The sequence below is a fragment of the Podarcis erhardii genome, assembly GCF_964252035.2.
Source record: "Podarcis erhardii genome assembly, chromosome: 2".
NCBI classification, from domain to species: domain Eukaryota; kingdom Metazoa; phylum Chordata; class Lepidosauria; order Squamata; family Lacertidae; genus Podarcis; species Podarcis erhardii.
The window spans coordinates 105,654,156-105,676,691 of record NC_138498.1 but is presented as its reverse complement, the minus strand read 5'-3'; the positions used below and the strand labels follow the sequence as shown (position 1 = coordinate 105,676,691).

The window sequence follows — 22,536 nt, the reverse complement described above, 5'->3', positions numbered from 1 at the left end:
CTCCCTTGTCATTTTTCATATGCCACATGCCAAGTGAGCCATGGAGCACAGTAACCAGACACACAGCTGGTGTGACATCCTGTAAGTGACACTGTCAGAAAGTTTGATGCTTTGTCAAATGAGATCTCCTGTGCAGCAGCAGTGCCTGCACTTCCCTTGTTTTGAAAATTGGCAGCATGTAGGGCTCTGTGGGTGCACTGTGACAGGCACGGCCTGTCCAAATCCTGTAGCCAAAAGGAGCTGAGCTAGCGTAGGAAACCCGGTTTGTGAAACTAAGACCATTGGAAATAATCGAACTATCTGCAGGCCCTCAGAATTTGGCAATGAATAAATTTCTGCCTCTATGCTACTTCCCTTCCTTTTTCTGTCACTGTTTCAAGATAACCTTTCATCATCTCCTGTGTCTCAGAGGCACAGTATCGGTGTCCCTCCCCAGCATCAAATGATTTGCCAGCTCCTGCCTTGCCTGCATCCCTAAAACTCAAACTTTCCTCTTTCTATCAACTACCAAAGTGTTTGGCTATGTTCTGGTTGTGTATTACCTTTGATGACATCTCTCCTTCCTGTATTTCTTCTTCAGAAACCAAATGATAAACACCATGCTCTGCATAAACTTCCAAGCTTCTCCTCACTTTTACAGCGATTTGCCACCAACTAGAATTTTTCTTTTACTTCCCCCCCACCTCTGCTGCTACACACAAGCCTACCTACTCTCAAATTCAGTTTTACCGCCTTCTCCCATTATTTGTTATGTTTGGAGGCTGTCCTTCATCAAAGAAGTAGCATAGGTGGTGTTCCTAGGTGGTGTTCCATCAGATGGTGTTGCCTATTTGTAGTATTTTGCAATGTATTTGGCATTACTACTGAGTATCATTCATGTACAATTACTTATGTACCTGTTATACACACTGACAATATGTACAGCTTCCTCCAACATTTCTCCAATGAAAATTTGTTGCCACTTAGTCGTGTCCGACTCTTTGTGACCCCCTGGACCAGAGCACACCAGGCACTCCTATCTTCCACAGCCTCCCGCAGTTTGGTCACACTCATGCTGGTAGCTTCGAGAACACTGTCCAACCATCTCGTCCTCTGTCGTCCCCTTCTCCTTGTGCCCTCCATCTTTCCCAACATCAGGGTCTTTTCCATTGAGTCTTCTCTTCTCATGAGGTGGCCAAAGTACTGGAGCCTCAGCTTCACGATCTGTCCTCCCAGTGAGCACTCAGGGCTGATTTCCTAAAGAATGGATAGGTTTGATCTTCTTGCAGTCCATGGGACTTTCAAGAGTCTCCTCCAGCACCATAATTCAAAAGCATTTTTTAATAATATTTTTCAGTAATGATACAACAGATATGAGATTCACTATTGTTGTACCTTGGATTCCAAGTTTTGTATTGCCATGCATTTATTTATATTGTATAGCTCTAATATCAGCTGAGGAAGCCCTTCGGGGTGAAACAAGGGAGATATCCGGAAACCTTGTTCTGCCCAAGTTAGCAGTTCGCAACTGCACCAGCCAGCTTGTGCCAGCAGTCTACATCAGCTGTGTTGTTCTTATTACCTTAAGGATTTTTCTATTTTTACCTAAGGATTGTGTTATACAAGATCTTACAAGAAGAAACAATAAGAAAAGACAAAATGCATTAATACTGGAATTAAGTTTCATAGGTTATATACCGTACATATGAACTGTATATGTTGCACATACTGGGCTTGACCAGCTTAGCTGCAGAGACAGAATTACACAAAGCACCTTCACGTCTTTCCCAAGACACTGTTGGGCAAGCAAGAGATTTGGGTGTGCAATGTCACATCTCTGCCAGTGTGCTGCGATGTCAGGCAATTGTATGCATGCCTGACCTCTGGACAACTGAATTCTGCTCTTTGTGCTCTCTCTGGTTTAAGTATAGTCAGAGTGTGGACTTCACCCCCGTTTTATAAGTGCAGTTTTAATTCTCACAGCATTAGCACGGGGTTGTTAATTACTCTGGAATAAAAGGGCTGTGTATTCATCCTTTCAAGGTTTATGCAATGTGTCAAAAAAGCTGTAAGGTGATTTGATATCCCACCCCCTCCCGGAATGCCACTTGAGAATAAGAATAAAAATGGTTTTATCCAACAATAAAAAAAAGTGAAAAGACATTTTACGGTACAATTCACACTGTATTTTTGGAAGTACAAAGATACATTACATCCTCTTAAATTAACAGAGATGAAAGAACAAGTGTTTTTTTTTTGTACCGCACCATCATTCATAGATGAACCTGGCAAATATATTTGATTCAGCGTAATTTGTTCATACAGACAAACCTTTCCATATTTTATGTAACATCAGCTAGCCGAACAAATGTATGTGAAAACCCCCAAACCTTGCTTAAGCATTCTATTAAAATATAGCACAAATCTATAAAAATAAGATTGTATCATATTCGCAAGTGACTTGGTTTGTCTACACACACTATGGACTGGTGTAAAGTTTTGGATTGCGGAGTAGAAAAAGAATTAGCTCTGCATCAGTTCTTTGCAAATGACCCAAGTCCTGGGACAGCGCCAAACAAGCGCCATACTTCCTGCTCTTGCAACCGGCTATGCCAACTCATAATATTTCCCAGTTTCAGGATCAAAGTAACAGTTTAGGCATGGGTCATACAAGAGAGTGAGAACTTCGTCTTCTTCAGCCTCAAAGTCACCCCCTTCACCTAAAATGAAATGAAGAGTCAATTAATTCTGGTTTGACCAGGAAAACAACCACCACAGGTGGAGGAGATACAATATTCTAAACTGTCTCACAGTATTACACCAAAAGTCCACCTAGTCCAGTATTTGTTTTCCAGCAGTGGCCTTTAGGAAGGTCACAAGCAGGGCATAAGACAACAGGCCTTCTTCCCCTGTTGATAGAGATGTACTGCAATGATAGATACAGGAACCACTCTTAGCTTTTATTGAAAATTAAGTTCCTTACTGTAGGGCTGCCTATGCATCTCTCCAGCTATTGTGAAGGTGATTTCCATGTAAGAGTTCATGGATCACAAATAAACAGTCAACACTGTAAAGCCTTTATACCAGGGGTAGTCAAGCTTTTTATACCTACACCCACTAATGCATCTTTCTTGATGGTAAAATTTCCTTACCGCTCACCAGTGCTTGATGGAAGGAAGATTCAGCTTGTGCCGCAGAACCCCCTACCGCCCACCTAGAATCCTGAAACACCCACGAGTGGGTGGTAGGGACCAGGTTGACAACCCCTGCTTTATACAAATCCATGGTAGGAATTTACTTGGAAGAATGTGTGTAATTCTGACCAGTATGTCTCAAAAAGGATATTGTCAAACTGGAAAGGTCAATCAATTGACCGCTATGAGGTAAGATTAGAAAGTTTGGGGCTTCATAGTTTATTAAAAACAGAAGCAAAGGAGGACATTGTAGAAGTGTGTAAAATTACTTGTGGCATGGAGAAAGGGAACAGAGAGAGGTTTTCCTCCCTGTCTCATAATACTAGAACTTAATTATTCAATGAACTTTGATGATGGGTGACTGACAGACGAGAGCAAGTACTGTCCTTTCCCACATAGCAGTTATGCTATGGAATTCACTACCACAAGATACGGGGATGGGACCAACTTAGAATTAGGCTTAGAATGGTGATTAGACAAATTCATGGAGGTTAGGGTGATCAACAGTGACTAACCAAGTGTTGAGAGGCTGCTTGCCTCTGAACACCACTCGCTGGGGAACAACAGTGGGACATGCCTCAGGTCCTGCTTGTGGGCTTCCCAGAGGCATCTTGTGGGCCACAGAGAGAAACAGGGCGCTGGACTAGATGGGACTCTGGTATGACCTCGAACCAGGCACACAAAGACGCCAGGCTCAGTAGAAGTCACAGAGAAACTCACAACTGTGGCTAGAAATTCCCAGTGTTTCTTTAGTCCATCAAACACATTTTTTTTTAAAAAAAGAATGCCGGCAGAGAGCTATGAGCCCATTTCACGAAAAGTCTTTTTATAAGAGCTAAAAAGTAAGGTAGATGATGGATGATAACCTGATGGCAAATAATAATTCACAGTTGAATGCAGGCTGTATTCTACATTTCATCTAAAGTGCTTACCTCTTTCTCAGAATGGCAGTGCGAAGTAACTGCATTGTATGTTCTGCTGACTCAGAGTAATGGCCTGTTATGCCAACAGCAGCGGCTTCACAATGTTTAGAATGTATTTACAGCTGAGACCAGACAAGTTACAGGCTATGGGAAATGGAGGGTACATATTGTGTGCAGATACCCCACTCCCGTTCCATTGTGCTTTTTCCTTCATGCTTTGTTCTTTAACTAGCTTTTTACATCCTTAAGAACACACAACTTCCCGTCCCTAGGGGGCTGAATTAAACCATTTCAGAGTGGAGACAGATGAACCAAATGGTGCGTTTTATTTTAAAAGCTTGGTAGCTAAACTGGCTTGAGTGTGAGCTTTTGTTGCATGGTACCACATGAGATTTATGAGCGGCAGGTGACTGGTACCTACTGTATACTGCTCGTTCACAGCTCATAACACTATGGGCACTTCCAGGCTGTCAGCTGCGAGAGGGATTCAAGCGACAGCAGAACTTTAGCTTTGTGCAATTAAAATGGATGAAAGTGCTCTGTGGGCCTAGTGCAACAAATATGCTCGAACACATGGCCTTTCTGCAGTCTGAAGGGTGATGAGGGGATGCATCTGAAAATGTGGGATGGATGAAAGACTAATGGGCAGACCTGAAAACATCCTATAAGCAAAATAAGATGGATGTGAGATGAATGCTCACTGTAAGCAAGCCGGAATGAATGCTAAACTCCGTGTAAGCAAATGCAAAATAAATAGTTCATCTGAAGGAGCCCTATATTCTAGCAGTGGAGCCAGTATGCCCAGTTGGTTGGGCAGCACTACAAAACTGTCTAAGCAGCCAAATAAAGCCACTGCAGATAGAGAAGGCGGTATGGACCTGCTCATCCCATACTGGAACAAGGAACAGGAGGAGGACATTGTCCTCATACTCTGCTCATGAGCAGCTAGAGTTGTCTGTCTGTCTATCCCCTCTCAGAACCAGAGTGCTGAACCAGATGGACCCTTCTAGGGTCTGACCTGGGATGGTAATTCTTAGGCTGGGAAGAAAAGAGAATCAACGTGGTCGTCGTTATAATAATGGGGGCTTTTTACAAAAAGAAGCATTACTCACATCCCCCCTCCCAGTCCACGCTATCCCTTCAAATCTGTACACCCCTTGGTTAAGTAAAGATACATTTCTGAAGAAGCAGATGCTCACCAAACAAACAGGGAGCTATAAAATGGAAAAACGGGCCTTTCATGTGTTAGCCGTGAGTTATGCCTCCAAATAAAGGATATCACAGAGATCTTTTATTAGCATGAACAACAAAATTGAGTTTTTGTTTTAGGATCTCATTAGAGATGCATATAAAAGTTGACAAGGATATTCTGTACCGAGTAGTAAATAACCACAGGTTTTCTTGCCTGATAACTTGATTTTGTTATCTTCAAGCCTCTGTGTCTCTGTGATTTAGGAGGCATCAACCTCCCTCGGATGGCAGCTGCTTTTTGTACTGCAGCTTCCACTATGTCTGTAACTCGCGACTTAGTGACAAGGGCCACTGCACTGCAGAAATAGTCCATGCAACTCAGGGGAGATGTACTTATGCTAAGACAAGGAGACTGCTCATCCTGGGACGTGACCCTGACCCCAGTCCCTGCAAGGGGAGCTGACAGCCCCATTTAGCAGCAAGAGAATGCCAGTTGCAAAGCTTTTCTTGACACTGAGGGAGTTTATAATGTGGCCCTAAAGTGGGGCTGGGATCGCAGGGATTGCACAACTATAGTCCCGTATGCCCAAGAGGGCAAGCCTCCTTAGAAACTGAGGGGAATTATAAAAAGTTTGTGCTGTTGCCTTGGGGTGTGTGTGCACGTCTTCTGTTCTAAAGGAAAATGTCAACAATCACACTGGGTACGTCCAAAGGAGCTGCCTCTATCTTTTCGGCCCCAGCATTTAAACTTGTCTCAAGGATCAGCTTGGACATAAGCAACAATTACTTTTAAAAAATGTGGTGTAAAACAACTTCTTTGCTTGATTTAATCATGTCTCCGCTCTGTTTTGAGGCACAGATGAGTGGCAACTCATCTGGGGGGTTTGCGCTGTAAATATCTCTGCAGGTTTATAAGCCGATGAAGCAATTCAATGATTCTATGTAATCATTTAGGGTGATGTCTTCTATTCAGACTCCTGGTGAGAGGTCCCACCTTCAAAGGTGTGTCTTCTTCTACTTTGGCTTAATTTTGCGCTTAAGCTCTTGCTGTGTCAGCAGGGTGTTTGCCCACTTTCTTGTTGAAGTGCCCCAAACTACAATAGCTATCTATATGTTGCTTGTGGGTTGTGGTGCAGCTGATGTGTCTGCTGAAACTATGTATTTGAGGAGCTGCTGATTGTTTGTGATATGAAACCCCTTTCTAGTTCTTGAATAATCAATGACCTTAACCCTAACACAGTGGCACCGAAACAACAAGAAAGAGAGAGGAGAAACATGGGAAGGCAGAGAAAGAAAACACATTTTGATCCTACACATCTGTACCGATTCTACCTGTCTGATTGTGAAAAGAACATCAAATGAGCCCAGCTAGATCAGACCATCTATGTCCAACATCCTGCTTCCTATGATGGTCAAACAGGAAGTTGATCACCAGGGCATAAGTTCTTCTTCTTTGGCGATCACTCGTTGCCGAGTAAGATTGTCTTCCATAAACACGGTTTTAACAATGAGTCTGTAGGTGACTATGGAGGCCAATTCTGGATCCACACGTCCTTCCACAGTAGGGACATTGGTTTCCGGGCGGGAGTTGATCATGGTGTGGATTTGTCAAACTTGCCTTCCTCTTAGCACGTTTCTCCCTTGCGTCCTGAGTTTGAGTGTCTTCAAAGCCCATGACACCTTTGGTAAAGGCTGTTCTCCAACTGGGGCACTCGCAGGCCAGTGTTTCCCAGTTGTCAGTGTTTATACTACATTTTTTTAAGATGTGCCTTGAGAGAGTCTTTGAACCTCTTTTGTTGACCACCAGCATTACACTTTCCATTTTTAAGTTCGGAATAGAGTAATTGCTTAGGAAGACGATCATCAGGCATCCGCACAACATGACCAGTATGCCAGGCAACAATGTTTCTTTTCCCCCAGGCTTTTGATTTGGAGGGTTTTAGGCAGTGCTTTTCTTCTAGAAAAAAAGGTGCCGATACTCCATGCCCTTGAGTACTCCCAGAAAAAAGCACTGGTTTTAGGTATATTTGTGGCCCCTTCCTTGCCTACCTTTTAGTGGGGTGGGGTGCAATATACCTTTTATATACCTTTTATGTACATTTGGAGATATTCTTAGGCTTTTATTCTGTTCTGGCTATTATATTATATTATATTATATTATATTATATTATATTATATTATATTATATTATATTATAATTAATGTAATCTCACTGTATACAAGTTGTACAAGTGACAATAAAGTATTTCAGTTTCTATTTTTGATTTTAGTGTTTGGACTTTGTTCTAAGTCACTTTGGGTCACTTTTTGTTTTTACCCCCCCCCCAATTAAAATTCAATTAATAGTAATGGTAGTAATAATAAAAATAAGATTTGGAAGGCAGGTTAGATGAACAGAATTGTTCTGGTTGCATTTGAAGTAGTTTCTAAGGTCCAGCTCCTCAATAAGCAGCTTTGGAATCAGGAATCGCAGCATGACTACAGGAAGCACTGGATGTCATGAGGTTGCTATTAAGAATCTTCTCAGGCCCCTATCAAAAATATATATCTAATGTGTCTTTAACTCAAGGATTACCATCCTTTCCCTTTGGCATGTTTAGGGCCCTTAGCATAAAGTATTGCCAGATCCCTCACAGCAAGGTCCTGCCTTGACAGCTAGTCTGCTGTCAAAAGCAACGGCAATTTTACATGCCCATGAAAAGATTCCCAGTTTGAGGAGCATCGTCTATATTTGAGAATAAATCACTGAGGTGGCTTCATTCTGGAGGGTAGCCAAAATATGTAGTGGAGGAATACTGAGATATCGCATGAATTTTCCGTGTTTGGAGGAAAAGCAAAGGAGCCCATTGTAATAATGAGAGCAGTGTCATGGCGAACATGGGGAGAGAGCAGTGGCGTAGTGCGTGCGTGTGTGTGTGTGTGTGTGTGTGTGTGCGGAGGAGGCAGATCGCCCCAGGCGGCACTTACCTTTGGGGGCGGCACAAGGGTACAGAGCCCAGGCGCCCCGAGAGCCCAACACACCACTCGCAAAGGCTGCTCGGGGATGGGCTTGCAGCGCACCCAAGCTGCTGTGTCTCCCCTAACTGCCCTCTGGTGGCCAAGAAGGATGCAACAGGCACACACTGGCCCCTGTGAGCGGCACTGGGCTCTCAGGGTGCCTGAGCCACCACGTCCCTCCCAGCTGCCCTCGAGTTCTCCCGCACCTCTTCCACACACACTGGTCTTACCTTGAGTGCTCAGGTGTGCTGGCACTTCAGGATGTTCTGTCAGCTGCTGGCTTGGAGGAATGATAGGAGGGCTGAACGCATTTAACCAATCCCTGAAAAACACAATTTAAATAATTAAAGCTGGGGGTTGGGGATGTGCAGCTTATGTAGCAGCAGATATGGCTTTGTGTAACATGAGGCCTTTGAACATCCAACTCTTCCCCTTCCACCTTGCTACCTCCATTCCTTTCCACTGGTTCCAATTTGGCAGGGCAGTAAAATGATATGCTAATAATAAAATAATAATAATAATTTATTATTTATACCCCGCCCATCTGGCTGGGCTTCCCCAGCCACTCTGGGTGGCTTCCAACAAAATATTAAAATACAGTAATGCATCAAACATTAAAAGCTTCCCTAAACAGGGCTGCCTTCAGATATCTTCTAAAAGTCTGGTAGTTGTTCTTCTCTACCGAGAAGGCCCTCTGCCTGGTTCCCTGTAACTTGGCTTCTTGCAGTGAGGGAAGTGCCAGAAGGCCCTCAGCACTGGACCTCAGTGTCTGGGCTAAACGATGGGGGTGGAGACGCTCCTTCAGGTATACAGGCCCTAAGCTGTTTAGGGCTTTAAAGGTCAGCAACAACACTTTGAATTGTGCTCGGAAATGCTAATGTGCTAACAAAAATGGGAGTGAGAAAACCAATATTAGTGTTCCTTTTTAGGGAAGCTCGCTGTGTATCTCACTTTTTGTTTACTGTGCTTCATGGGCACGCAAGGATAATCCACTGTAACCACTGCTCTGTATTTGGTGAGACTAGCAAATTGTAGCCCAGGGAAAAAACCCAATGTTCTAAAAGGCACTGCTTCTTTAAGGTAGCATTTGACCCAGTCGGCAGAGAAATGCAACTTGAAGAAAATGCTTCTTTGAGAAAATGCTCTCCTGTGAAAATAATTTAATACTGACATTGTTTCAATATAGTGTGCAGCACTATTTAGAGCTGATTCAGCAAATATAGGAGCCAGGAGCTTCCAGAATTTAATCTCGAAACATTAGTTAAGAATCAGAGCCATAATAAACATGTATACTGGTTCCTTTTGTTATCGCTGCAAAGAGGCAGAGAACAATCACAGGTACCTCACCTCCAGCCAAACTCTAGAACGGCACTGTTATTGATTCAGGAGGTTGCTTGGGCCCCTTGAACTTTCAGAGAGATTGGGGATGTGGTATAAGAAAGGCTGGAGTTCGACAACAGGTAGTTCAAAGAGCTGAAGATATGGTATGAAAGAGGCACTCTGGTCAAACAGCTTTCCAGGTCTTTGTGGTGCTTGAAAAATAAATTCTTCCACTTTAAAGAACAGTTTTATTTTCAATGTAGGAGCGTGCTGATGGGAGCCCATTGTGCACCATCCCTCGCTTGTATCTACATGCGTTATTTTGATTGAGAATACAAATTAAAGAATGTTAGAATGATGTTGGACAGAAATTAAGTGGTTTCCAGCTGTAATGCCTTAAGAGATATGGAAAATAAGGTTTTGAAATAAGCAAAATGAATGGTGAGGATTTGCTGAATTAATAATTTGAATTGGAATATAAGAAAGGGAGGTATGAGGAGGTCCGGAAAATAAGTTAAAAGAAAATATGTAAAGGGAAATTCTATGTGTTTTTAGTTTTTTTTTCTTTTTTGTATTTTTGCATTTTTGATGTTTCTTTTCTTTTTGTTTTACAATGTATTATTCTGGAAAATTTCAATAAATATTTTATTAAAAAAAAGAGAATACATTTTGAGTGATTTGAACCCATTTAGGAAGCACTTATTGGCTTATTATCGTTTTATCGATGGTTTAATTTTTGTTTTGGACCAGGATATGTTCTTGGAATTTGACATTTGGTTAAATCAATGTGATACAGCTTTAAGATTTATTGGTAAAAAGAGTGAGGTAAGCGTCTCCTTTCTAGATGTTGAATTATTTTTTGTCACTGAACGTAATGAACGTATCATTAATTTACGTCCATTTTGCAAACCTACTGATAGGAATTCCTTACTTCGCTATCATTCTAATCACCCAGTCCAATTAAAAAATAGTCTCCCGTTTAGCCAATTTATTAGACTCAAAAGAAATTCTTCCCTTGAAACTGATTTTCAAAAAAACGCTGCATCCCTTTCCTCTTCATTAAGAGATAGAGGTTATCCGCAGGAAATAATTCAAACAGCCTTTGAAAGGGCTAAAATAACTTCTAGGCAGGAATTGATGGCACCAAAACCTAAAAACAAACAGGACAGGATTTTTGGTTCTATAGAGTACACTTGTTTATCTTCTTCCATTGAAACTGGTTAAGCGACATTGGCACATCATTTCCCATATTCCAGGCTGTGAAAATGTGCCTATTTTAAGCAAAAGGCGCACTAGATCGTTTAGGAACGTTCTTCCCCACACTGATCTACTTGAATATCATAATGATGACCCGCACATAACGTTGAAAGGGCATTATAGATGCGGTCATTGCACATGTTGCAGATTTGCTTTGCCCGTGAAATCATTTACCAACACAGTAAATGGGCGAAAGGTTGTCCTGCAGCAGTTTACAAATTGTTCTACAAAAAACTGTGTGTACTGTATCTGATGTGCTTGTGGGCTTCTATATGTTGGTAGTACTACTCGTGCAATCAGGTCTAGAATCTCTGAGAATAGGTCCAAAATATTCAATGCTTGTCTAGACACCCTGTTAGTCCAGCATTTCCAGCAAGGGGCTCACACTGAAAATGACCCGAGTTTCTTCATTCTGTTGACTTTAAAAAAACCTACCCTTTGGATCCGTTGATGTACGAAGAGCCTTGTTACAGAAACAGTACACACTAATATTTCAATTGGGAACCTTGTTTCCAAAAGGTTTGAATACCGAATTTGACCTTGGATGTTATATATAAATCAATTTTTGTGCCATTGTTTGCTTAGCAACAACAGAAGTGTTACTATACCCTCAACAATGTACAAATGTGATGATTGATTCCATTAACCTGTAATCTATTTAAATGTTTGTTATTACCAGTTTCAATATTTACTGTGACTGTGAGTTGTTCGTACGATCTTCTGTCTTGAGCGAACCGTGTTGAGTGATTAGGTAAGACACAACATGAGATGGTATTGCACATATTTTTTGGTCTTTCATTTACTGTAACTGGAATGCATTTTGTATTATTTAGCACTATTGACTGACTATTTGCTTGCTGCGAAACCTGGATAATATCTGGAGAACAGGTCTCATCAATTTGGCTCCATTTGACTATTTGTACCACTTTTACCGTGGGAGTGGTGAGGAGCTGTTTTCCCGCAACCGTGCACACACATATGGCTTTGCGCCTCCAGCAAAGTTTACACATAAGGCTTTGCACCTCCAGCAAATGACTATTTGAAGAACGCTTTCTCACAACCGCTCCTACGTATATGGATTTGTGCTTCCAGTGAACGACTATTTGAAGAACGATTTGTTTGTTCCAGCCGTGTACACAACCGGCATAGTAAAGAGAGAGACATTAGTTCGTTCTATGTTTATGCGTCTCCAGGCTTGGTTATGCACATTGCACTTTAATTTGCTCATTGTTTAATAGGTTTATGAGTTTACCTATTCTAGTAAAATTGTCCTTTATATTCATAAGCCAGTTTTGGTGTTGTTGGTTTGTTGTACAATCATTGTCATTACACCCGATACTTTTTGTGTATACCTTGAAATACATTTCCCCGTCAGCCCTAGTCAGCATGGTCAATGGTCAGGCGGGAATTGCAGACCAAAACATCTGGAAGGTACTAGGTTATGGAAGACCACTATACGCACTGGCCTGTAAACTAGTCTCATTGAGCCCAACGGGAATCAAGTTGTTTTCATTGATTTCTTACATTTACTGTTGAGTAGACATTCAAAGGATGGTAGTGTGGCTGTGAAAAAGCATGGTCTGTCGCACAAGCTGAGGGGCTATTTAAACTGGCAATATGGTCCCCATATCAAAAAAAAAAAAACCTCACTACGGCATTATTAGATGAAATTGTATCAGACTGCAGCTTAATGCTTGCTATATGCTCAGCATCAGAACACCTGCGTTGCACGCAGCTGGTCTCAGGTTCAGTCCCTGGCATCTCCAAATAAGGCTGAGAAAGACTCTCTGTCTGAAACCTTGGAGAGCCGCTGCTGGTCAGTGTAGATAACACTGAGCTATCTGCAGTGGTGTAGCGTTGGTTGCTTGAGCTCGGGACGGGTGGGTGCACTCCAGGTGGGGTGCACCTGCCCAGCTCTTGCTGCTGAAGCAACCCCACCCCCACTGGAGCCGTGCTGAGCTGCCTGTCCACCTATGCAGGGGGGAGCCCAGCTCACTAATGAGGCCCTTAGTGGGCACAGCAGTGTACCAGGCTGTGCTGTGCTGGGGTTGCATGAATGGGGGGACGGGGACCTGGTTTATAGTAAAGGTAAAGGGACCCCTGACCATTAGGTCCAGTCGTGACCGACTCTGGGGTTGCGGCGCTCATCTCGCTTTACTGGCCGAGGGAGCCGGCGTACAGCTTCCAGGTCATGTGGCCAGCATGACTAAGCCGCTTCTGGCGAACCAGAGCAACACACGGAAATGCCGTTTACCTTCCCGCCAGAGCAGTACCTATTTATCTACTTGCACTTTGACGTGCTTTCGAACTGCTAGGTTGGCTGGAGCAGGGACCGAGCAATGGGAGCTCGCCCCGTGGCGGGGATTCGAACCACGACCTTCTGATCAGCAACTCCTAGGCTCTGTGATTTAACCCACAGCGCCACCCGAGTCCCTACCTGGTATATACAACCTCAAAAATTGTGCCTGAGGCCATGGCCCTCCTGGCATACACAGCCCCTCCATGCCATGCCCCTGGCTAGGTGGACAAATGGACTGACTCAGTTTCAGGCCTCTTTCTATGTTCCTTTGGAACAGACATTGTCCCACAAAAGCTATCCCCCTTTACTATTTTATTTGTAAAACACACAGGCTCCTCTAACGATCTTAAAGCTCCAATCGTAGACAATGAGAACTAATGATAATAATCAGCTGAGTTACTGAACCAGTTATTAGGAGCCTGCAGAGTCTGCAGGAGCCTGACGACACTTGCAAGGCAGTGGGAATGTTTTCTGGGGAGAAGCTGAATGAAGATGAATAGGCAGACAGGCACGTTTTAGCGTGATTTTCAGAGATGGCCAGGACTAACAGCTACAGACACCCCTTCAAGATATAAATATCGCTGGAAATCAAGCACAGTGGCAAACTAAAGCCACACTATAGTGCCAACGTTTCTTTATCTGTTCCTCCAATATCTTGCCCATCAGTTCATGTGACAGCTATGTATTTCTGTCCCTTCCTCCCATTATGTATACTGTTATGGGCATCTGTTCACTGTGGAGTCCTTCCCATCTGCCAAAGCATCTGGATAAATGATACCATACTGTATTGATTTATTATCCCAGAACCATCCAAAAAAAGACTGTGAGGCTGGCATACACTTTCATTTCACCCCCCCCCTTTTTAGGCCTGCCTTAAACCGTGTGCCCAATTTCAAATCAACAGGATGAATCCAACCCTCTCTGAGCAACTCACCTCGGTCAGCCTGCTTTCTTAGCTTGCCACCCCATAGCCCACCCAGCTCCCAGGCTAAGAGCTGCTGCTTCAGGTCTCCCAGTATTTCAGGCAGCCTTCCAAAGCTGGATGTTGAAGTGGGCAGGGATGGGGGCAGAAATCTGGTTCAGGATTTGTATAGTAAAGTCCAGTGTGAGGATCAAATCACATGTGATGGAAATCAAAGGGTAGTTGTTGTTGTTTAGTTGTTTAGTCGTGTCTGACTCTTCGTGACCCCATGGACCAGAGCATGCCAGGCACTCCTGTCTTCCACTGCCTCCCGCAGTTTGGTCAAACTCATGCTGGTAGCTTCAAGAACACTGTCCAACCATCTCGTCCTCTGTCGTCCCCTTCTCCTTGTGCCCTCCATCTTTCCCAACATCAGGGTCTTTTCCAGGGAGTCTTCTCTTCTCATGAGGTGGCCAAAGTATTGGAGCCTCAGCTTCACGATCTGTCCTTCCAGTGAGCACTCAGGGCTGATTTCCTTCAGAATGGATAGGTTTGATCTTCTTGCAGTCCATGGGACTTTCAAGAGTCTCCTCCAGCACCATAATTCAAAAGCATCCATTCTTTGGCAATCAGCCTTCTTTATGGTCCAGCTCTCACTTCCATACATCACTACTGGGAAAACCATAGCTTTAACTATACGGACTTTTGTTGGCAAGGTGATGTCTCTGCTTTTTCAGATGCTGTCTAGGTTTGTCATTGCTTTTCTCCCAAGAAGCAGGCATCTTTTAATTTTGTGACTGCTGTCACCATCTGCAGTGATCATGGAGCCCAAGAAAGTAAACTCTCTCACTGCCTCCATTTCTTCCCCTTCTATTTGCCAGGAGGTGATGGGCCCAGTGGCCACGATCTTTGTTTTTTTGATGTTGAGCTTCGGACAATATTTTGTGCTCTCCTATTTCACCCTCATTAAAAGGTTCTTTAATTCCTCCTCATTTTCTGCCACCAAGGCTGTGTCATCTGCATATCTGAGGTTGTTGATATTTCTTCCGGCAATCTTAATTCTGGCTTGGGATTCATCCAGTTCAGCCTTTCGCATGATGAATTCTGCATATAAGTTAAATAAGCAGGGAGGGAGACAATATACAGCCTTGTTGTACTCCTTTCCCAATTTTGAACCAATCAGTTGTTCCATATCCAGTTCTAACTGTAGCTTCTTGTCCCACATAGAGACTTCTCAGGAAACAGATGAGGTGATCAGGCACTCCCATTTCTTTAAGAACTTGCCATAGTTTGCTGTGGTCGACACAGTCAAAGGCTTTTGCATAGTTAATGAAGCAGAAGTAGATGTCTTTCTGGAACTCTCTAGCTTTCTCCATAATCCAGCGCATGTATGCTTTCTTTCCTTATAAAAAGCCAGAACAAAACACTAAAGCAGCTACCCAGGGGATAGGACTTTGAAGGACGACCAACAAGGGCCATCTTATTGTTTCTACTGTGGTGGTTTCCTCAGTGAACACAGGCCCCTTCAAGCTGTTTTGGCCTCATTGGTGAAAAGGTACCGGGGGGGGGGGGGATGATAAAACATTGGGGGAAGAAATACAAAAGATGGATACAAGAGGTTGATGTACCCTCCTCCCCATCTGGCTCCCTTTTGGAGATTATAGGCTGGTTTTTCTTTTTTTAAAAAAGGAAAAAAAATGTCAGGGGAGTTTAACTCAAACTTCTTGTAATCACCACAACAGTTAAGTAATCCACCGCCATTCTCCTGGCTGCACAGAGAGAACCACAGATAATGGCTCCTCTAGGAAATGGCTGCAGAGGCAGCGTTTTGCTCCAGTAAATCACAAGATTTGTTGGGGAGACCTATAATTAAGAAGGGAGTTTGGGTTGGTTAATCCACAATTCCACATACTGTTTGCTTATTACCTTATTAGACCTGATCTACTTTGGGAAACTTGTTCTGCAGAAAGTTCCATATTAAGTCACTGCTTCTCAGGCTTTTTGAAATTGTCGACACTCCTGAAAGTTTATAGAATTTCAGGGCCAGACCAAGACATTTTCCTGCCTGAGGCGGAGGACAAAGGAGTGGTTCTTCCCCATCCCATGTACAGAAGGGAGAGGAATGCTACTTCAACACTGGCAATGATGCACAGTCTTCTACTTGTTCCCTACATGTGCAGACTAAGTTAAAAGGTGCAGCGGAGGCTATCTGGTATGCACAGATGTGTCCTCCACGCGCTCAGTTATGCTTTCCTCACCTTTAGCATTTGCTGCCTGCCCCATTCTGCCTAATGGTAGGGCTGGCCCCATGGATTTGCCTTGCCTTCCTTGGACTTAAAGCTCTTTGAGTATTACTTGCCTAGCTCCTGTAACCTCAACAGTACTTCCTTTCCCTCATCCCAGCTCCTCACCCCGCCCTCCCCAACCTATACACAGGCTTGTCACTCATTTCCTTTTGTAAATGAATTGTCTACAAGCAGTAAGCAACATTATGAGTGTCCTTTGCCCATAATTTCTTATAAGAAGGAAAAATCCCCCAATCCAATTATTTTACATGGATCACAAATTTACTACATTTGTGGAAGGGCCATAGCTCAGTGACATATATCACACTTTGTACATAGAAAGTCCACAGTCCAATGCCTAGTCTAGTTAAAAAGTACTGAGGCAGCAGTTATATGAGAGAGACAGAGAGAGATGTCCCTGAGGCCCTGGAAAGCCATTGTCAGTCAGAGTAGACAGCACTGGGTTGGTTGGTGAAATGGTCTGTCTCTGTTTAAGGCAACTTCACATGTTCATATGTTGTTATTTTAATATAATGAAGTAAATGCTACACTTTCTGATATGGTGAAATTTACATTACAACTACCAACTTCACAGCCCTTCCATGTCAGGGATATTTCTCTTCTCGCAGGATAAAGTTTGACACAATGTGGGGATAGGGGCTGTGTGAAACTTTAAATTGGTCTTTACTAGGAGCGCTTGTGCTTTTCTTAAAGAGTGATGGATGGAGGGTGCAACAAAGACCTTGATATTCTTTGCCCTAAAAATGGGGCTGTATGTAATAATAATTTATTATTTATACCTCGCCCATCTGGCTGGGTTTTCTGGGTGGCTCTCAATCAAATATTAAAAACACAGTACAGTATTAAACATTAAAAACTTCCCTAAACAGGGCTGCCTTCAGATGTCTTTGCTTATTTCTTTTGACATCCGATGGGAGGGCGTTCCACAGGGCAGGCGCCACTACCGAGAAGGCCCTCTTCCTGGTTCCCTGTAACTTCACTTCTTGCAGTGAGGGAACCGCCAGAAGGCTTTTGGAGCTGGACCTCAGTGTCCAGGCAGAACGATGGGGGTAGAGACGTTCCTTCAGGTATACTGGGCCGAGGCCATTTAGGGCTTTGAAGGTCAGCACCAACACTTTGAATTGTGCTCGGAAACGTACTGGGAGCCAATGTAGGTCTCTCTGGACCAGTGTTATATGTGCCAGGTTAAAAAGTGGCAACCCCCTGCCCTAATACTATCATTTCTCCACCAGCAGGAGATGACTCACAGAGTTTGTGACCCCCTACCTGCCAAACAGCAAACTCTGTGGACTTGCCATTCTTTAGTCTTTGCCTACACAAATGTCTACAGGAGATGATGAACATCTGTTTTCACCTCCCGGGTGGTTACATGATTGTGCAGTGTTACACCTGAGGTTTATTGATAGTGTGACCCTAGATTGCCATCACACAGGAACATAGGAAGCTGCCTTATGCCAAGTCAGACCAGGGCTACATCTAAGAGAGTCCTGTTGACTCCAACCCTACTGTGTCTTCCCATGCTTTCAGACAGGGAATCTTTCCCAGCCCTAACTAGAGAATCATGCATGCAGCATTTTTGCTGTGGCCCTTCTCCATGGTCTGACTCAATATGGAGATATCTCGTATTTACAGAATGATATCTTACAGTTTTGTTTTTTGGTGCTTATTCTGCTTTCTGGCAAGCTAGGCTGATTCCCTATAAGATTTGCTCCCTGCAGAAAATCTTGGCAGCCATCGAAAATGCTGTGGCAGATAAAACCTGCCATTGGCTTGCCATCTCTCCGTTGGCTCCTTTGCCGCTAGTGCAACTGGATGTTGCTTCCACATCATCTGCTGCTGGTGTATACACACAATCTGGGGCGAATCTAAGGACAAATACCTGCTCCTTCTCAGCCAAGATGGGGGGGGGGGGGGAAGAACCCACTCTAATATTCTGCCTCAGCAAACAAAACTGGTGATGTGGAAATCCCACAAACTTCCATTGTGGATTTTGGGAAGGGTGTTTATTGAATTTTTCATAATTTCAAAACAAAACAAATTCCTTCCAGTAGCACCTTAAAGACCAACTAAGTCAGTTCTTGGTATGAGCTTTCGTGTGCATGCACACTTCTTCAGATACACATGCATGCACACGAAAGCTCATACCAAGAACTGACTTAGTTGGTCTTTAAGGTGCTACTGGAAGGAATTTGTTTTGTTTTTTCATAATTTCAGTATGTGCCACAATAAACGTGAACTGCTTCCCTCTCCTTATCACTCAGTACTGTACTTTTCTCAGACCCCAAACCGTCAATCAGCTATGAGAATAAGAAGTAGCTGTGTGCACACAAGCTTTCCCAGACGGTGCCTGTAGCTGTTATGAGTTTGCAGAGGGCCTTCTCGGTAGTGGCGCTCACCCCGTGGAACGCCCTCCCTTCAGATACAAGGAAATAAACATCGACCGGACTTTTAGAAGACATCTGAAGGCAACCCTGTTATCGGGATTTTTTTTTTTTAAAAAATAATTCTTTATTGATTAAAAAATTTACATGTCTATACAAACATCTCTTAACAGGTAGAAAAAAAGAAAATTATATAAAAAAGAAAATTTATAAAGAAAGAAAGAAATAAAGAAGTAACAGATAAGAAACAAAGAAATAAAAAAAAAGGACAAAGTTATTTACATAGTAAAAGTACTCATTGAAACATTGTGTCAATGTATCAGGAATTTTAAAATTATAATATTTTACAATTTTTTATTAAGCCGCCCAGAGTGGCTGGAGAAACCCAGCCAGATGGGTGGGGTATAATAATGATAATGATGATGATGATATAATAATAATGATGATAATAATAATAATAATAGTAAGGAAATGTCAATCAGTATGTAGGTACTTCTAAGTGAGCAACAATACCTGACAGAGGTGTTTGAGGATGGTTAGTGCTGGGTACAATTAGTGACTATATTAACAGAAGACACTAAATATGAATAGCTGCAAACATCTACTGCATATAATGGCTACGCTACACACTTCATGGGTCTACTTTGTCCAGGCAAACTTGAAACTTAATATGATTATTCCGCTTCTTCTTTAACACAGCATATTGCCATCAGAGGAGCCCTGTTGGATCAGACCAAAGGCCCCTCTAACCTAGCATCCTGTTCCCCAAACTGGCCAACCAGTTGCCTCAGGGAAGTCCACACGGAGGGCATGAAGACAACAGCCCTTTGCGGCTGTTGCCTCCGAATCTGGAGATTCTGCCTAACCCTCATAACTAATAACCACTGACAAGATACTTTTCCCATGGACTTCTCTAATTGGCCTTTTTACAGGCATCTAAGCGAGCGGCCATCATCCCATCTTGTGGCAATGAATTCCAGCAATTAATTCTTCGTTTAACATGGGCAATAAAATAAATCCTTCCCTGTCAGTGGGAATCGGCACAGACATGCCTAGGGGGTTCTTAGAACGGAGAGGTGGATGCTGGAAGGATTTGAAGAGCTCACAGTATGTGTACAGGTGAAGAAAGTGCTTTGAACATTTAAAAATGATTCTAATTATCTGCATGACAGGTAATGCTTCTTTCTGCCCACCTCAAACCCAGTCCGCTACGCCTCCTCTACCTCCATTCTGCTTAACAATTTGTACTACTATCTCCCTGATAAGGTTGCTTTTTTAAATCCCAAACTCCCCACCCCCCACCCCAGAAACCCTGCATATGGGCCATTATTTGCCCATATCCACAAATACAGAACAAAAACAGGGGAAACAACAAGAATTTCCCCCCATCTACCAAATCACATTCTTGAAAACCCACAACAGGTAAGCAATTATACGTCACTTCCTCTATATATGCCTGCAGGGTCACAAAATAGAGGGATATTTTTGGAGCCGTTCAATTTGCGCTTGCAAGTTTTACCAAAAGTTATCGTAACTGTGAATCACTACCAACTTAAAAAAATTAAAATAAAATAATGAACAATATATTTATCTTTGAAGATAAAAGACATTAATCAAAAGCTGCCATCTAGACAGGGCACAATGTGCGTGCTCTCCCAGGAGCTCTGAGCCTTTTTTAAACTTTGAAAACCTCAGCTTTAAAATAAAATAAAATAAATGCTACCAGACCATATGACTATAGAGATAGATTTGACATTATGGTAGCTATGAAGTCGTGCAAGATTGGAAATATCACAAGAAACCTGGCTTTATTATGCATTTCAACTCTAATGATCTCAACATTTCAAAGGGCTGGCTCACCTGCATCGTATCTGGGAGTTATAATTCTAAATAGGAGTATGGTAATGTGTCATCAAGCATTGTTTGGTGTGAACTACAGTCATGGAAAGCAAATACTAATTATGTCAACTACAAGCACATAAAATCTGTAGTTAGGTAAGGCCACCAACTTGAGATGGATTTCCGATACAGTCCTTAGTGGTACATTTGCTGCCCATCTTGCTTTAAAGTTTAAGGGTAGAATCCACCAGGAATTTCTCTTGCACAAATCCAATAAAGAATGTATACGATGTGCACAAGAACACACATGGTGATACTGGGTAAGGTACATCCCTTTCAGTGGGGCTTGCACAAGACAGGCTCTGCTGGATAATGATGCCATCAGCCAATTACACAGAAAAATGCACCCTTTTACCATTCTTTCTCCCAATGCATTTTTAAAAAAAGAATGGCAAAACTCTCTTTAAAATAGGTTATCAAAAAACCAAAAAACAACAAAACAAAACAAAACACACATGCACACACATCTGCGCCAAGATCTTATCTGCCGAGTTTCCGCAAAGATCTGCAGTTGATGGATAAACCACGGAAAAAGCCGGTTTATCATGGAAACATTGACAGATGCTCTATTCTGGCAGCCAAGACAAGTGTTAGGCACACTGCCTCTTAAGTTGCAACAGCTTTCTAGCAAGTGCTTCAGAACGTGCATGTGTGCAGGGGAGAGACAGCGAAAGGTGGGGGCACACAACTTAAAAAAATATATACAGTTCATTGCCAGGATAGATAGGGCCATAGGAAGCTGGTTTCTACCAAGTCAACCCATTAGTCCAGGCATGTCCAAAGTCTGTTTTGGGGGCCTAATCCTGGCAGCTTATTTCCTGGGGTAAAATCCTTAAAAACCCTCAACAACGTCAATCCTAAAAAAGGTTGGCTCCTTGGTCATCCGTCACAGCCCTTCACTTCATCAAATTTGGCCCTCTTTGAAAAAAGTTTGGACACCACTGCTTAGTCAATCTGTCTCAGCAATTATGTGCTTTGGGTGAGTGGCAGTGGCTCTGCAGGGTTTCAGACAGGGCGGGGGCTTTGTCAACAATACCTGGAAATTCCAGGGACTGAAACTGGTATCCATGCCCTGCACCCCACCCCCCACCAGCAAGCCCTATCCTGATTCCTGAAGGAAGATAAGAGAACATATTGTGTACGATCTCAGGTGTCAGGCTTGTAGCCCAGTGGGCATTGCCACCAGTCTTAATAATAATAATAATAATAATAATAATAATAATAATAATAATTTATTTATACCCCCCCATCTGGCTGGGCTTCCCCAGCCACTCTGGGTGGCTTCCAAAAAAATATTAAAATACTGTAATACATCAAACATAATTTATTCCTGGGCCTGTTTCAACCAAGGCAGACTTCTTACACGGAAAGCATTTCTGTATGACAAACAGCACACTTGCCTGCGTGTGCACTTGCAACCCTTGGCAATCAACATGTGACAATCTAACATGTTTCCTACACTAACTGAAGAAAATACTTTGCTTCTTTAAAAAAGGGAGCCAGTTTTATCTTCTCAAAACAGCAAAAAAAAAACCCCTCCCAATCCTAATCAAGGATTTTGTTTAATTAGAGACACACTCTCATTATGTTATCAGAGCCTCAAGCAAAATCAATATAATCAACATGCAAAAGGAGCTATCTATGGGTTTCCTGATAACAGAAGTTAAATGCAGGAGCCTGTGTGACATTGGGATTGACATTGCCTAAAGAACAGAGAGGGTCGTTTTATAAGGAGTCAAAGTTAAGTTCACTTGAGGCTGGATTCACTGTTTAGGTAACATCAACTTCGTTGGACTGGTCATGTTGTGCGGATGCCTGACGATTGTCTTCCAAAGCAACTACTCTATTCCGAACTTAAAAATGGAAAGTGTAATGCTGGTGGTCAACAA

The 22,536-nt window shown here is 42.8% G+C and overlaps 1 protein-coding gene across 4 annotated transcripts in view; it reads right to left on the bottom strand.

The window, feature by feature from the left end:
• Positions 1–2,251: 2,251 nt before the first annotated feature.
• CFAP20DC (CFAP20 domain containing) overlaps positions 2,252–22,536 on the bottom strand; it is a 139,034-nt gene continuing 118,749 nt past the window's right edge. For all 4 annotated transcript variants that reach the window (XM_081852658.1, XM_081852657.1, XM_081852659.1 and 1 more), the window contains 2 exons: positions 8,515–8,606; positions 2,252–2,699 (listed from right to left, as the gene is read on the bottom strand). In XM_081852658.1, the coding sequence (XP_081708784.1) occupies positions 2,587–2,699; positions 8,515–8,606 (205 nt within the window). In that variant the 3' untranslated portion in view covers positions 2,252–2,586. The remainder of the gene's footprint in view (positions 2,700–8,514; positions 8,607–22,536) is intronic.